The sequence below is a fragment of the Panthera leo genome, chromosome A1, assembly GCF_018350215.1.
Source record: "Panthera leo isolate Ple1 chromosome A1, P.leo_Ple1_pat1.1, whole genome shotgun sequence".
Lineage (NCBI taxonomy): Eukaryota > Metazoa > Chordata > Mammalia > Carnivora > Felidae > Panthera > Panthera leo.
The window spans coordinates 197,182,238-197,199,439 of record NC_056679.1 but is presented as its reverse complement, the minus strand read 5'-3'; the positions used below and the strand labels follow the sequence as shown (position 1 = coordinate 197,199,439).

Here is a 17,202-nt window from a genome sequence, read left to right as displayed (position 1 = left end):
AAAATCCAAGGGAGAGAAGATTCTCTGATATGGAAAAATCCAGTCACGGGGAAGTGCATAAAAGTGGATATAGCCTGCTTTCAGCTTCTGCCCAGGGAAGGAGAAAGAACTCTCAGAGAGGGAGCTGCCTGGGGCTCCCAAGGCCTCTGCCGAGCTAGCGGTCACTCAGATAAGATTTTCTGCAGTAAAGAAAAAGGTAGGAAAAGGAGACAGAGCTCTGAAGTGCAATTAAGACACAATAAAGTCCAGTGCCATCCACGTCTCAGGCCCTTGAGAATGCCCAGAAGTCCCTCCAAGCATCCTCGCTGAAGACTCCATTTGCCCCTACATCTAATCAAGCCTTCTCTCATCAAACCTGCTTTTCCTCAACACCAACATTCAAGACGAGGGTGGGGTTTTTTTTCATCTTTTTTTTTTTATTCCGCCTTTTTTCTGCTTTGATGGCTCACATTGTTTCCCACTAGCTTCTGTGATAATTGCAAACTATTTCAGCCCCATAGTGAGTGAAGTTAATGGGAATCTGACCTTCATCTACATTTCAATTCTGCAGGGAAAAAAATGTGCTTTTGACTAACAATCAACCAATTAAAAATCTAGGGCAGAGGCCCTTGGTAACAGGGGCACTGCTAGTGCGGGGATAGGATACCATTTACCCCATACCGGGCAGTAATACCAATGGTGGTATGATAATCAGGGTGACACAGGTAATGCTTATCTAGGACTTACGTACCAAGCGCTGTGCTGCGGGTTCTACGTGGATAATCATGGGTCTTCATAACAACTGCATGAGGTGGGTGCTATTTTTAAGCCTTATTTCCCTATGACACACTTGAGGCTTATAGACATTAAGCAGCTTGCTTACAACTAAGATCTCCCGACAGTTGGATCCGGGATTTGAACCCACACAGTCTGACTCCAGAGCCTTTGCTGTTACTGCTTTGTTATCCATCCCCCCCCCCGCCCCCCCACCACCATAGGATAAGCTTTTAGCCCGCCCATTCAACACGCCAGACCATCCGGATCACTTACCTATGACTGTGCTGAGTCTGGCCGCCAGAGTGGCAAACTCCAAAGCCTTCTCGTAGCCTTCCAGACTGATCTGCAGCTCCGTCAGCTTGTTGAAAACCCGGAGCTCCGTTCTCACCGCCTTCATCCTCCTCGCTAAAGGGACAGCCCCAGCCTGGGAACAGAGGCACATGGAGCCCTAGTCTAGCTAAAAATCATCGGTACAGACCGCACTCTAGGCGCTTACACTGTGCTGGTGGGGTTGGGGGGCCGCCACGCGTGGCTTTTCCCAGCTCGCTCTCCTGGTCCTTGCTCTTGGTTGCTCTGCCCAGATTCTAGAGGTAGGAGAACTGTAAAGGTCACCAGGCCTCCTGAGACTAGAAAAGCCGAGATGGGGAAAAGGAAGATGACCTATCTCAGGGCCACATGGGAACTTAGTCACGTCCCAGTTCACAGGCTCCCTTGGCACCCGCGGCAGTCTGTGGAATTCGCGCGTGCTGTCTGAGAGCGCCCAGTAATGGCCATTTCCGTTATTTTTATGAAGATCGAATTTTAGGCAGGTCACTTCATCTCTCTCGACTTAATTCTCTCATCTATGAAGTGCATATGACGACGCGCACCTCAACGGTCAGGGACATACTGCGCGCTCTCCTCACCCCTAGCTCAGTGCCCAGCACATAGTGGGTGTTCGATAAATGTTTGATGACTGAAGAAAGAGCTGAACAAGCAAACGAATGAATAAGAGAAATTTTAGGGTCAAACAAGATAATAAGCTTTCCAGACTTCACCGAACAACCATTATGATTTTGACACATCTGCTTCGCATCTGCAGGATCACTTAATTACAATTATTTTTTGAGCCAACGCTCTGCCTCATCCTTTGCGATAATGAATTCATGGGTTTGATGAGCTGGTGTTACACATGTTTAATATTTTAAGTGTATTTTAATGCCCACTTAATAAAAACATAGTAAAACACACGCGTTCATCCCTGGACCAATCATCTCCCCACCGTGCCCCCAGTGGTACCCGGGAACATTCTGGTAAACACACAAGTGAGCCAGAAACCGTAAAGCACCACTCACCCAAGAGATGCAATTATTTTGGCGTGTTTTGCCAGAAAAGATAATTTATCAAGCCTAGGAATGACAGAATTTATCAACTCCTTCTTTGGGGGCTTGTGGATTGAAGAAAGGAAGACCACATAGGCACTGAATGAGGAACGAAAGGAAAAGGAATAACAGGAAGAGAGGGGAAGGGGGCCCCAGGCCTTGTGGCCCTGGTACGTTTGTGCCAGCGCCTGGCTGGGCTGGCTGGACTTACCCGGTAATACTCCACCGCACGGTGCCTGTGGCGGGTCCCATTGAAGAACACGTCGCCCGCTTCTTCATAGAGTTTGAGAGCCAGGGAGGGCTCTTCGGACTTCAGGGCTTTCTGGATGGCTGCCTAGATGGGACAGAGACAGCTGTCAAAGGCAGAGAAGACTTCCAAACGGCCACAGGACCGGCAGGAGCGAGGTCCTGGCCACCTGGTTCAACTCTCGGCTCACATCCTCTGAACGTTGAATTGTGGTCCACAGTGACGGGGCTGGTAAGAAGGCTTTGCGATTCCCTAGTCTGCCATTTCCCCATCGTGGCATGAGAGATTACTTGGGGAGCCCTTGAGATGATTTTTTAGCAGTACAGAGACAAGCATTTTGTGTTTCAATAGTTAAGTATTTATTTTAATATGTTTTAGGAGAGATGAATAATGCATCCAAATCTGTGATTTCCGATAGTGTGATTTAGTGTAAAAAGCTCTAATTGATCAAATCGAGTTGATCTGAAGTTGAGTCAAAGAAAATAATAACGGTACAGGCAATACATAAACGTGACAAAACCATTAACTTCCTACACAAATGACTGGAGTTTGGAAAACAGCGATCTCATCCAACACCTACACTTTGCAGACGGAAAAACCGAGGCTCAGAAAGAATAAGGAAAACTCTCTACATTTACATAATAGTTACTGCCAAAGAAATGCTAGTGTCTTCCAGCCTGATACCCTTCCCCTAGTGCCCACGACCTCTCTATCTCTAGCCAGTGATTCTACATTGCATGTAAACAAAACATAGTGAGGAAGCTGAAGAATGTACCACAGCGTCTGCAGCCCAGCTATGGGACCTCAGAGGGCCTGAGGTTGAGAACAACTCTGCAGAAAATCAGGTCTGGGGTTGCGTGGGCCTGCGACCAGGGCTGAACAATGGGTCCCTGGGGAAGACCCAGCAGTAATTGTTATTGCCTTGCTGCAGAGAGAAACAGGTGGAGAGACAGAATCTGGGAATCAGGGGGCTCTGCCGGCCGAGCAAATGCACACCCCAGACAGCCGCCCCTGGGCCTCATGTCCTGGAGAGTGAAAGCAAGGCTGAATTGTCTGCTCTCTGAAAAAGCTTCCAGCTCTAAAGTCCCATGGCAGGAGAGCATGGAGGCTGAGAGTGAAGGCTTTGTGTCACACGGCCCGTGGGCAGTTTTCACAGCTTACCAGCCGTATCCCCTTGGGCAAGTTACTCAGCCTCATTGAGCCACATCCGTGAAATGGGAACTGGAGTAGACACTCCTGCTGTATTTGGAATGAGGGTTAAACTACAGCAGGCATGTGATGTGTTTGCACAGTGAGCATGCACTCACTGTTAACATAACCATCATTAAGTCTCGGCGGAAGTGACTGTGAGTTTAAGTAACAAGGGGAATAAAAAGGGAGAAAAATAAGAAAAGGGAAGGAAGAAAAGCTAAATGACATGTTTCCAATGAAACAAATGATGTATACCATCATAATGTCAGCACTGTGCAGATAATAGCAATGATGATGATAATAATAATAATAAAATGCCATTTATTAAGAATTCACTAAGTCCCAAGCATTTAGTAAATGCTTGCTTTGTATATGCATTTCCTACGCAAGTGACACACATACTCCTTACCCTTAGAGATGGGGTTTACCCATGAAGAAACCGAGGCCCTGTGATGTGGCCGGTGCAGCCAGGCCAAAGTCACGCGGTCCATACTTGATGGCTCTGTGACTGGATTCCAGGCTGTCTGTCTGCAAAGCCCCAGCCTTTCATCACTACACTATCCCATATCTCAGGCATTAAAGGGATGCAAACAAAAAGACTGGAAGAGGACAATAACGTTAACACCCTGCACTCATCAACCTCGCCTCATATTGTCGCAAAACCCCGGAAGTCAAGGTTTGTGTTGAGATTAGCGGAGATCGATCGTGACACGACAGATGAGCGGCTCTCCTGCCACATTCTTTGAGAGCCCACACGTCCATATGGGACTCAGGGACCGGCCACCTGTCACCAGACCACTCTGGGCTCCATCTTGTGTCCAGGGAACATCCCAGCGTCACCCCTCCCTCCCAGGGCTCAGCATGGACATCACCTCTCTCCAGCTGGTCACTTTGGAGGGTACGCTGTCTCCCCAGATGACCCAAGGGGGCAGGTGAGCTCTGCAGGAGACCTACCTGCAGGTACAGCTCCACCAGATCATCTTCCTGCATGAGGTAGTGGAGTCGTCCAGCTCCGAGCCAGGCCTCGGCAGCCTTGTCTTTCGCCCCCAGGTCGATGAAGATACGCAGGCTCTCCTTGATGCAGGTGAGAGATCTCCTGAGAGACCTGGGTTGGGGGAGCGGGCAGACATGGAACCATTAGGTGTGAGTCAAGGGCCCCCTCAAAGGGGCCTCGGAGTCACTCAGCACAGGAAGAAACTGAGGCTCTGGGAGGGAGCGACCCTCCGGATTGTCCAGGACCAGATTGTCCCTGGTCACACCGAGAGATCAGAGGCCTGGCTCAGCTTCAAACATCTGTGTGAACTTGAGAAAGTATAGAAGCTTTCTGTGCCTTAGTTTTCCCATCTGTAAAATGGGGGTGTCATTGTACCTGCCTCCGAGGGTTATTGGGAGGATTCAGTGAGATGGTGAAGCTGGAATGCTGGGATGGAGAAACAGTGTAACAGTGATGAATATTCACAGGTTAGTTATCAGAGTCATTATCATGGCCCATGGCCCACATCCATCTTTCGGATGTTACACTGTAACATTTTTTGCCGTAAGCACCTAACACACAGTGGATACCAAACGCATATTTATTAAATAAAAGCACGAATGAATGAGCACAGTGGTAACTTTACATCATCAAAAAGATTTAGATGCTTTAAAAAAAAATTTAGATGTTTTGTTTGAGAAGAAAAATCGAACAAGGGCAAAAAGTCTTAAAAGGTTGGTGTTTATCGGAGGACTCGAATTATCTGGAAAATTGTCTTACATCCGAAACTCTTCCCCCATGACAGGGACTAAAGAAGAAGTGACGCACAGGCTATGTAGTGTGGCACAGATTCGGAATTCTAGAACAAGAAGGAACACGGGGCATCATCTAGATAGTATTTCTCCATTCCAGCAGCAATTATCGCCCAGAAGCTTTTTAAACACACATACACAGGCAAAGTGACCCCAAGGTGTTGACATGCCATGCTAGCCTGGGACACTGTGGGAGGATTTAGTCAAGGCTCGATAGTGACTTCACTGTGTAACCTGGGTTGAAACTTGGAGATCCAGCCCAGTCCCTTATGTTATAGAGGAAACAGGCCAAGAGTGGGAAGTAATTTGCACAAGATTGCACAACACATTGGGGGAAACTCCAAGGCCAAAACTCCCTTCTCCTGAGTCCTGGCCCAGAACTCATTTCACAGCACCCACATTCCTCTGAGACTCATGGCCCTCCTGCAGCAGCATTATCTGGGAGTTTATTAAGAATACAGAGGGGCGCCTGGGTGGCGCAGTCGGTTAAGCGTCCAACTTCAGCCAGGTCACGATCTCGCGGTCCGTGAGTTCGAGCCCCACGTCGGGCTCTGGGCTGATGGCTCGGAGCCTGTTTCCGATTCTGTGTCTCCCTCTCTCTCTGCCCCTCCCCCGTTCATGCTCTGTCTCTCTCTGTCCCAAAAATAAATAAAAAACATTGAAAAAAAAATTTTTTTTTAAATAAAAAAAAATAAAATAAAATAAAAAATAAAAAATAAAAAAAAGAATACAGACTCCTAGGGGCGCCTGGGTGGCTCAGTCGGTTAAGCGTCCGACTTCAGCTCAGGTCGTGATCTCGCGCCCCGTGAGCTCGAGCCCCGCGTCAGGCTCTGTGCTGACAGTTCAGAGCCTGGACCCTGTTTCAGATTCTGTGTCTCCCTCTCTCTGACCCTCGCCCATTCATGCTCTGTCTCTCTCTGTCTCAAAAATAAATAAACATTAAAAAAAATTTTTTTAAAGAATACAGACTCCTAGAGCTACCTCAGACTCACTAAGTCCAAATCATGGCAGGTGCAAGCTCCGAATCTGGATTCCTAATGCACCCAGGTGCACCCTAACACACCCTAATAACCCAGGGGTTATGTCCACGCACATCAAAATCTGAAAACAACTACTCCAAACCATAAAGATCCTTCTAGAAACACGGATCATCATCAACCAAGTGTATGCACAGTTAGGAGGTCCTCATCAAACATGGTTACCATCTCATCATTGTGCACAGTGATGAAAACAAGCATTGCCTTTGACTAACAAGGCCCTGATTCGTGTTGGCAACGAGGCAGCTACTGGCCTTCTGGAGAAAGTGCCAGGCATTTGGCCCTTGCAACTCCTGAGAAGAAAGAACGAAAGAACTCAGGTTTTCCCCCACTTCCCAGCTCTTGATAGGGCATTCAGGATGGGCACAGGCCACCCTCTCTCAAGTATTAGAATGTCAGACTGTGACATTCTCATGGCTGTGAGCTGAGAAGCTGCACATAGTGCTGAGTGGGTCACCAGCCTGCCTGGCTGAGCTAGATAAACGGGGGCCCCATCTTCTCTCACCCACTCTGCACCCCCCACCCCAGACCTCAAGCAGAGTTTCCAAGCCCCGCTCTCCCCACTCCCACTGGAACAGTTGATGAAGACAGGACTCCTACATCTCATCCTCCTATTCCCTCCTCTGTTTTTGTTTATTACTGTTTGCTCTCCTGGGAGACCCTTAAGCTATGGTTGTTTTCTCCAGACCCCCAGGGAGCAAGACGTGGGTTATTGCAAAGAAGCCGATCGCAGAAGAGGAATGGAACTTCGCTTCTCAGACCTTTTCTCTCCAAGCTCACTATGACTGTGGATGAGCCGTCAGGATTTCTCTCCAAGAAACACCCCACAGGGGAAGGCAGGACTTACAGAAACCTAACTGCTCACACAGCACCATGAAGACTCCTCGTGCATACACGGTTTCCCAGAGACCACTGCCTCCCTCCAAGACGTACACCTGATCCGTGACGCCCAGTGAAAACAAGTGCCCGAAGGTCTGAAAGTGGAAGGTGGTTTCCAGCCTCCTTGGTCCTATCCTGTCACTCATCACTGCCCAGTTGTTTGCCTATGCCAGTGGCTGTGCTCCATCACTCACTTGATGAGCCACTGGCTTGGCCTGGAATGGCCCAGCATTCCAGTTCCATCAGCTACTGCCTGCAGCCCCTAGGTGTGGCTTAGCTCCCAAATCAAAAGAAGTAAGGAGCCTGGGTGGTGGGACAGCATCCAATCAGCTTTGATCCCTTTGATGCTCTTCTGGGCCACCTATTGCCAAGGCTTTGCCTGGGTATCTCTCTTCCTCTCCAATCTTGAGTCCTCTGTTTCCGATTTTTCCTGCCCCTGAAGTTCATTCTCTACAGCTGAGTCCTTGTTCCTTCCTTCCCACCTGGACATCAACCATGAACTTGTAGCCAAGTGACTCTCATGCACCTGCATTCCCAGACTTCCTCTTTCCATCCCCTGCTGGGGCTTTCCAGATCCCTGCCCTGCCTGAATGAGTGTCTGGCCTCTGGCTCAGCCTCCACTCATTGGTCCTGCCCTGTTTCCACAATAAGACCGGCCACTCACCAAGGGTTGACCCATGCCAGGTGTTGGGATATGAATTTTAATGTCCATTCTGTCATTTAAACCTCAGAAACATTAAGCCATGAGGGATCTTAGCCCATTGTGCAAATAAAGAAACTCAGAGGGTTTTTTTTTTTAATTTGTCCAAGTTGGCACTGTTCATTTCTAAAGCTTTAGGTTGAGCCCTCTGCTGTTTGGTCTTGTAATACGTGACAGTAATCATTCCCTGACATTTATTGATCACCTGACATGCCTTATCTCATTTAATCATCAAAACAGCCCTACGCAGCTAGTCCCGGTATTATATCCACTTTACAAATAGGGAAAAATAAGTTTCAGAAAGGGTAAGTGACAGGGACCAGGTAATAGACGTTGTTTAAACCAGAGTCTAACCCTGACAATCTGACTCCAGAACCCCACACACACCCTCAAGCAGCGCTCAGTCTCGGGCTCAGAAATCAGCACATGGGAGGGCTTCTGCTTTTTTTTAACTCCTTTAACGACCTAGAAGTTTGGGAAGAGCGTAAGCTACTTCCAGCCTCGAACAAGGTTTCCTCACCTGCCAAAGTAGGGGTGGTGATGTACGTCCCAGCCTCGTGATCACATGACACGTCAGTGAGAGAGCAGTGCCTCCCTCGTTCAGGGTTACAGAAATGTTAGTGGTTGGTTGTATTAGTTACACCGAAAACCAAATGGCAAAGCGTTTCTCTGTTCATTCCACAGGAGTAAGAAACATAAGAATAAGAATAAGGAATACTGACTTCCGGCGACTATTCTATCCACACGCAAAGAATTACTTCGGGAAGACTTGTTGCATACAGGCATGTCTTCTTTCTAAAAATAACATGCACATCCTTGGTGGCCCTTACCACAATTTATAGGATACCTTCGGCAAATGTGTATGTGAATATTGTCAATATCTTGAACTATAAGCATTGTGAGCTCAGGGACTATAGCTCTCCGTCAGGTTTTTGGGCTATAATAAACACCCAGTGAATATTTGTCGGCTGGGTTCAATAGAGCCTCAAAATTCCCATGGATCCCACCTGGTTCAGTACAAGGCACAGTCTATACTATGTCACCTGAAGACAGAAAACAAGATGCCCAAGGGCCCTGCCCACTGAGAGACTGGAAACACTAGGTCTTGTAGCTGTCACCCTGGAGGCAGAGATAGCAAGACCCTGACAGTCCTGGACAAAGGGACAGCAAAGTATTCCAAGGCAAACACCCAAAGGCTGGGCCGCAGCTTTCTCCGTCTGTACGCCCTCACCTACCATCCTCCACCTCTAAACCCTAGAGAAAACCTTTCGAATAGGAGGAATTGACATGAGTAGAAAGGGAGCATGAGGCAGTAAAACCACCGTAAATGGAGGAATCCGGGATCTGAGCTACTACTGGTGAAACCAAGTGGGTCAGCAGCCTGGACTCTCTAGAGCAGGCAGGGGTCAGACCAGATGAACAGTGAGGCCCTGCTCATCCATACAACTCCTGGAGCCTTCACGCTATAGCCATCCACACTAACAGTTTATCTGGGGGGGAAATTGCTGACCAAACAGGCAGAATACATACGGAGTGGTTACGAATATGGACTCTAGACCGGGGGTTGGCACACTATGGCTCATGAGCCAATGCAGCTTTCTCCTGCTTTTGTAAACCAAATCTCAGTGAACCCAGCCGCACTCCCTCCCACACGTAGTCTACGGCCGTTTTCACAAGGCAATGCAACCTCAGCGTCATCGTGACCGGGACCACATGGCCACCACGCCTAAAACGTTTCCTGTCTGACCTTTAACAAAAAGTTGGCCAACCCCTGTGCTAGACTCAACCTGGGTATCAACCCCGACTGCGCAGCTTCAAATTACTTGGCTTCCTTCGTTCTCAGTTCCCACAGGTCTTTGTGGACATTTGTGCAGTTATCCTGAGATTACACGTATCTTGGTAAACGCTGCATGCTCGCCGTGAAGGCCTTTAGCTACTATTCCGGCCACCATTTTCATTATGGCTGCCCGCTGTGCCAGTCCGGAGGCCCTCCCCACCCCAGCGCACCTCCGCATCCCCTCCTAGGGGACAGGCTGAGCATATCCCCTTACTACCCATATCCACTTGAACACCAAACTTCATCAAACCTACACAGTGTCTTCCAGATGGGTCCCCCCTTCCCACTGCTCCCGCAATCCCCACGGCCCCAAATCCTATTCTCTTCCCCTCCTCCGCTTTCCGAAATCTTACCAATCCCTTAAGACCTTCTTCACACGCTACCACCTTCATGAAGTCTTCCCCAACCCTCCTCTTCTTTCCCTCCAAACCCTCCCCTGCAGATGCCTGCCGTCTTCACCCAGGAACGCTTCCTGCCTTTGAGCGTCATGAGTACGGAAATCCCACAGGGAGAGTTTCGGGGAAGAACTCTGTCCATACATCAAGACCCACTTAATAAGGGCCTCCTAGAAACAAGTGCCAGAAAAGCATTTGCTCCAACAGACACATTTGTTTATTTTTTTTAATCAGACAATGAGAACCTCCTGTGGCTTTCCCCTTTTTACTTCAGTTACCAGGAAGCTTAGAGCTAAATTACAGTAACCACCTCAAGGTGTATGCAAATACCTGTTTCTCTGTGTCTGTTAAGCGCCTTGCAGGAGTAGGTAATTTATACCTGCTAAATAAATATAGCATTGTAGCACGTTCTCCTTGACGAACTGAGCTTTCTGCAAAGGGATGATGACCTTATGTTTGCAGGGGTTTCCTCTAACACCTAAGGCACTTCCTAAACTTCTTCGTATCACTCACATTAGTGGTAAAGCAGAAGAAAGGGAGTTGTACAGATCAGAATCTCAGAGATTAGAATTCTAGAATATGAGGATTAAAAGATCCCCATCTGGATCAACTTCCAGAATGATAGAATGAGGACCGCCAAAAATCCACTCCTCACTAAAAGGACATTCATGGGGCATCCTGGAATGGAAGCGGTGTCGCTCTGGGCCACACCTCCTGTCCCCTCACACGCTGCAAGGATCCAAACCTCCCGTCCTAGAACTAAAGGCAAAGATGTTGGGAGGTTTAGAGGACACCCGATTCTTGCAAGAGAGGAAAAGGATGAGAGAGAGGGAGACAGAGGGAGGGGAACAGAGAGAGATTATTATCTGACTATTAGTGATCTGGTTGCCCTGATGCCCCAGGTTGCCATGTTGCCTAGAGAAGCAACGTTTGTCATTCAATTAGCTTCTCCCCAACCACCTCTCTCTCTGCTCAACACTGGCAATTATCCCTGCTGTATTTTAGATGTCATTCATAATTATGAGTACAACGCCACACTGCTAATCTGTTGCAAAATGAAGTCAGATCTCTTGCAAACCATGCAGAATGTAATGGAATCAATTAAAGGCCTGCTGGAAAGCAGAACGGCCAGCCACACTGCAGGTGAATGAGGAGTAGGCCGATTGGACCCAGTGTGGATGTGAGAGAAGAGAAAACCAGCAGAAGATAGCAGGATGCTTCACGTGAGAATGATTCAAAGGTCAAGGGGTTAAAAGAAGCTTTGGGGTAAAACAGTTAAGGTTTGGTGTATTTTTGCAAAGAGGAGGCTTTTTAAGAGAGGGCTGAAAAGTCAATCGCAAAACAAAGGATATCCCATCGAGCTGTTATGCAATCTTGTGCACACAATTGAGCTAAAAGTCAACAGTTCTTTTGCTGTTTATTCTATGACTTATTGCATGGTTGCAATTCTAACCTAAGTCTCTTAACTGAAAGGTGAAAATAAACTTAGGTCCATCACTTCCAGATGCATTTTAAAGGTAAGGTTGCAAATCAAATGTTTTTACTGTCAAATTTTACCCACCCGCTCCCCACCAGTGGATTGACTTACTTTGTGTCCTTTCTCTATTACCCATTGTCCACAGGTAACCAAGACCTCCTGAGGGGTCCAGTCCTGTATCACTGCCACCTCTCTAAATTAGGCCCCCTTGGGGCACCCGGGTGGCTCCGTCGGTCAAGCCTCGGACTTCGGCTCAGGTCATAATCTCGCGGTTTGTGAGTTTGAGCCTCACCTCGGGCTCTATGCTGACAGCTCGGAGCCTGGAGCCTGCTTCGGATTCTGTCTCCCTCTCTCTCTCTGCCCTTCCCCTGTTCTCTGTGTCTTAAAATAAATAAGTAAACTTTTTTTTTTTTAATACTATAAGGTCTATGCCACCGTTCTCATCTTTGATGAGGAGGCTGAGGTACAGAGAGATTAGAGAACTTGTTCGAATGTGCATGTGAACTTCATGTCCTGAGGAAAAGAGTGCTGCTTCTCCTCAAGGAAGGTAAGCTGTTTCCAGGACTGTCCCCGAGCCCAGACTCACCTGGCCGTGTTCAGGTTCCGATAGAGCTGCCCGAGGGACTCCAACAGCCTCCCCTCCATCTCTCGGTCCCTGAGTTGCTGAGCTAGGGCCAGCCAGTGCTCATGGTAGGTGATGCATGCCTCGGGGTTTGGGAATACAGAGCTGTAGAAATGGCAGAGGGATTTGGTGACCTGAAGCTGACCTGAACATAAAGCAGGGACATGAATGAGATCACTTGAGATAGGACGAGGGCAAAACGTAATCGAACACTTTTCTCTGAAGCGTGCAACAGTGTGGGACATACTCACTCTTTAGGTGCCGATGCCTTAAGCCCAACAGCAATGCCATTTCATAACAAAGGCGGCCGCTGGCCAGCTGACGTCCAGACACCAGGACTTGGGCCAACCAGAGAAGCACCTGTACTAATTCCATGTCTGTCTCCACGCTGGTCTGGAGTTCAGAATAGAGTCGGACGGCCCGCAGAAGATAGTCCTTGGCTGGTTGCCGAGCCCAGGACTTAAGAGTCAGGTGGCCAAGATTGGCCAAAGTCACCGCCTGGTTACGCACGTTCCCCATTTCCTGAGCTCTGTTCAAAGCCCGGAGATAGTTCTTGGCTGCCCTGTTCACCCGGCCTTCACCTTGAAGTGCAAGGCCCAGGAGGTTATGGACCACCCCCTTTTGGGTGATGCTCTCCATCTCCTTCTGAGAGTATAGCAGCGGCTCAAGAATGTCCAACGCCTTCTTTGCCTGGCTGGCTACGAGATAAGCCCACGCCAGGCACAGGGAAGACTCGAAGGCCTCCTGCTCACCCAGCAGCTGCCCTAGCACCAAGGCCTGGCTCAGGTAGTGGATGGCGCCATCAGGAGACCTGTGTTGGAGGTACACTTTGGACAGGATGAGACACAGGGCCCTCTGGGTGCTCCGACTGGCCTGCTCTTCACAGGCAACCAGCGCCTGCCTGAGTGCTGGGCAGGCCAGGGCAGAAACTTCACCCCAGCTTAAAGAGGGAACTCCAAGGAGCTTGGCGGTGTTCTGGAGAACCAGGTAGACCTGCCAAATTGGAAGGGACATCCCTTGGGCACTCTGGGTACCACGTTGCTGGACAGAGGCCACCGCAAGGTGTGGAAGATATTTCTTATCGTACAGAAAACTCAAGACGGTGGCCACGGCATCCAGGTCAGGAGGGTGTCCAGAGAGGAGTTGCAGACGCTCGGCAAAGGGCAGGACCTCCTCATGCCGGCCTAGGTCCAGGAGCAATCGGATGGCCAGGAAGCAGGCCCTGGCCTCCAGAACACAGCTGCCAGCCACAATCCCCTGGCGTAGCACATAGGCCACAACGTCAAGCTCATTCTTGGTGCTGGACTCACGGTCAGGCAGGCAGGCCAACAGGGCACCTGCCTTTTCCAGCAGGGCTGAGCCTTTATGCCTCAGCCTCTGCCTCAGGTAGATGGCAGCCAGATTGATGTACAGAGCAGCCACCAAGGATAGGTCCTCAAATGCCCCATCGAGGATGTACATAGCCTCCTCAAAGTACACCCTGGCCTGAGAGAGTTTGACCCTCCTGACGCTCAGCCGGCCCAGGAGGAAGCAGAGCCGGGCATGGGCCCAGGTCATGTGGTTCCTCTTGGCCCACTTCCTTGAGGCCTCCAGGTAGGCCACAAGTTCGTCCTCCTCAGAGAAGCTGTAAAAGGAAGACGTGAGGAAAGAGAAGGAGGAGTCGTAGAGGCTCCTAAAGTGGTCAGCGTAGCCCTCGTGATCCAGAAACGCCAGCATGGGGGCGAAATTCTCAGCCTCCTCCTCTTCCTGACCAGTGTTTAGGTCCACGAGCAGTTCTGGGTCATCGAGGTCATCGGGCTCTGGCAAGTGATAGCTGTCTGAGGCTGCTGAGAGGAGCTCCTCCTCCAGGCTGGAGTCCTCGGAACTGCTGGACTGTCTGGAGCCCACGGCCTGATGCTCCTCCCAGGCTCTACCAGTCCTGGCCTCCTTGAAGCCTTCAGGCTGGGACGCTGTAAGGGACAGGCAGAGTTGGGCAACCCTAAGCACCTGCCACTGTGGGGGCCAGCTCCTGGCAAGAGGGCAGGAGGCTGTTCTGAAGGACCGGAGGTCAGGTTCGGCATGATCTCTACTCACCACTTAGATCGTTTGGAAGATTCTGGATGGATTCAAACCCACCTGGATAGAGAGGAAAGACAGACCTGGTGTTAGGTCAGAATAGGCCACCATGCCTAGGCCTGCAGGTATATACCCCAGACCCGTGGTCCCCTCAGGGCCCTTTGTGTTTAAATTTCTCTAAGAAACTGGGCAGAATCTTCTCCTTTATCATCAGCTTAAGAGCTGTAGGGACCTGGAGAGCATCTTGTTTAAGCCACTCACTTCACGGTTGGGCACTGAGGTAGAAATAAGACCCAGAGCCAGAAAAGAAAAGTGGAGAAGCTAGAAACACGAGCTCTCTTCTAGGAGGTGTGGGAATGGGGAGGATGACAAAATCTAAAGGCCCAAATCTCCCAGGCAGATGACAACAGAGCCATGATCAAAACTCCCAAGCATGGCGCACTTTGTGGCATGTGGCATCATGCCACGTGGACACCCTTCCTTCTTCCTTCCTCCATTCGTTCATCGTTCATCTTCTCAACAGTCATTGATCCAGTATGTACGATGGGACGCGGGACTAGGTGACCAAGGGTGACTAATGAAGCAACTAGAGTGAAGAGGCCACTGAGCGTCCTGGTTTTGGTCCTCACGTAACCTCATGGGATGAGGTAGAAGGAACAGTCTTGAGCACAGCATTTAGATATTTTGAGTCTGAGGTACTCGCAGGGGCTCTAGGCTGAGAATGAAGTAGATCTGTAGCCAAAGAAAAAAGTTGAGACTTGCAAATACAGATTGAGGACCCACAGCCCCTCCCAAGGAATGGGCCCAGGCCCTAGGAGAAGTGTTTGGACAAGAAAGCAAAGCAGCTGGGGGAGGGGAGTTTGTGAATGAGCCAGAGAAACACCAACATCTCCCGACAGGTGGGAGGCAGTGAAGGAGATTGGAAAGGCACAGTCCGAGAGAAAAGAGACACAGAGACCAAGGTGCCTGTGGGACCATCGCCTGATGTCACAAAAGTGGAAGAAGGCTGGTCGAGAACCAAGAAGGCACCTTGAGTTTGGCAGCAAAGAACTTAACTCTCTTAGCAAAAGCAGTCATGGTACAACTGTGGAAGCGAAGACCAGGTTCGTCTCCATGGGACAGGGGCTTCTGGAAATAAGATTCTAACTCTTCCTGGCAGAGAAACAACAGCTGCCTGTGCCCTCACTCTGTGCTCTCCAATGAACTTTGAGGACAGCAGGCCCTCCACCAAGTCAAGCCTCTGCCTACCACTCTCTGTGAGAGTCGTTGTCCATACTTGAGATCTGTAAGCTCTGAAGGGTAGAAGGCCCCATGGCCAAATGTGGGAGAGATAGGGAACCGGGCTCTGGAGAGCTACCGTTGTGCCCTGGCCCTTCCTGACGTTGAGAGCACATGAGAGTCTCACTGCAGCCATATCTCTCCAGGCCAGGGCCACCAAGAACACAAATGGTGCGTGAGTTGCAAAAAGATGCTCCCTCTGGGAGGAAGAAGTACCCACAGGCACTCCTTCCTGGGGCACAGGACTTGAGGAAGCTGGAATTTACCAACAGGATGCCCCTCTGCTGGTTGCCTTGGTGATAGTGGAAACCCTTATAACCACTAGGCTCTGCCCTGCATCCAACAGAGAGGCACTCTCGCTCTTTAGATAGGAGGCAATCGGCTACCTGGGACCTGCTCCTAGATCTCTCCCAATCATTGGATCAACGGTTGGTAGATCCCTTAGATCCAAGTCTGTGGCCTGCCCCTGCTGAAGGCAGACCCGAAGTAGTCCTGGATTGTCGGACCTCAGCAACCCCTGCCAGACAACGTCCACAGCTTCAGCTTCCTGGTCCAGCCTGGTAGGGGATGTGATCTGTTTGTGGCAAGAAAGTTCTGCCAGGGCTGATGCAGATGCCTGGGCTAGGTGCTCCTCACAAGTGCTCCTTGTGCATGGTGAAAGATTCTAATGCCCACCTCTGCTCCAGGGAGCGGGCCTGTGTGTTCCCTCGGCAGATTCTCTGTCCTGGGCCCATGAACTGTGCCCCATCTGACCTGGCCACACAGGGGTGGACACAATATCACCAGCACTGAAGAGATGGGAGAACCACTCAAACCACTCAAACCACTGTCAAAGGGTGAACGTCCTTCCTGACACAGAGCAGCGGGCCTTTCCAAAATAAGGAAAAGGAGTGGCAGTCGTTCGCTCAATCAGTCATGCAGAAACTGATGAAAACTGCCAGCACTGAGGTCCCTCCCCCACCCAAAGCCAACACACCCCAACAGACGAATGTCATTCTGTGTTGGGGCCGGTGTGGTAGAGGAGGGAGGGTCCTGACTAGAAAATGGGGAAAGGCGGTTCTTGGCCTGGCTCAGGCACAAATTCACCAGGAACTCAATTTCCAATCTATAAAATGAGAGGAGAAATCACCTCTTAGAACCTGTAACCTTCTACAGTACTGCCTTTATCATTGGGGACCTAGACCCCCTTCAGCCCTAGGGAGAGAGACCTCAGTCTCAACTCAGGCAGTTTTCTTCTCCAAGATTAGAATGGAAGGCTCAATCTGGTTGACCTCGCATGCTATCGCTGAGCTGAGCTTTCAAAGGGATCTGAAGAGCAAATACTCACTAAGCCGGTAGACAGACGCTATGTCAGTATGAGCAAGGGTGTGGAGGAAGCTGGCACACTCAGCTTTCCTGTCACTTCCCAGGACCCACAGAGAGCATCTTTCCTCATCGCTGAAAAAGGCGGAGCTCTTGTTCCTGCATTGAGAGAAAAGACATGGATGTTGATCGGTGCCAGGCCCCAGACGCAACCGTTCTCTCTCCAGCCCAGGATATAGCGAAGGCCACAGAGAAACCGCCAACTCGCTTGCCATAGCTG

At 49.8% G+C, this 17,202-nt stretch overlaps 1 protein-coding gene across 8 annotated transcripts in view; it reads right to left on the bottom strand.

Annotated features, from left to right (window-relative positions):
- Positions 1-17,202, bottom strand: part of SH3TC2 (SH3 domain and tetratricopeptide repeats 2) — an 89,926-nt gene that overhangs the window by 6,303 nt on the left and 66,421 nt on the right. For all 8 annotated transcript variants that reach the window (XR_006205651.1, XM_042949756.1, XM_042949748.1 and 5 more), the window contains 7 exons: positions 16,948-17,081; positions 14,361-14,402; positions 12,539-14,236; positions 12,252-12,432; positions 4,510-4,660; positions 2,329-2,451; positions 1,030-1,180 (listed from right to left, as the gene is read on the bottom strand). Coding sequence is in view for 7 of the 8 variants with exons in the window: in XM_042949756.1 (XP_042805690.1) it covers positions 1,030-1,180; positions 2,329-2,451; positions 4,510-4,660; positions 12,252-12,432; positions 12,539-14,236; positions 14,361-14,402; positions 16,948-17,081 (2,480 nt within the window). In the remaining variant the exon portion in view is untranslated. The remainder of the gene's footprint in view (positions 1-1,029; positions 1,181-2,328; positions 2,452-4,509; positions 4,661-12,251; positions 12,433-12,538; positions 14,237-14,360; positions 14,403-16,947; positions 17,082-17,202) is intronic.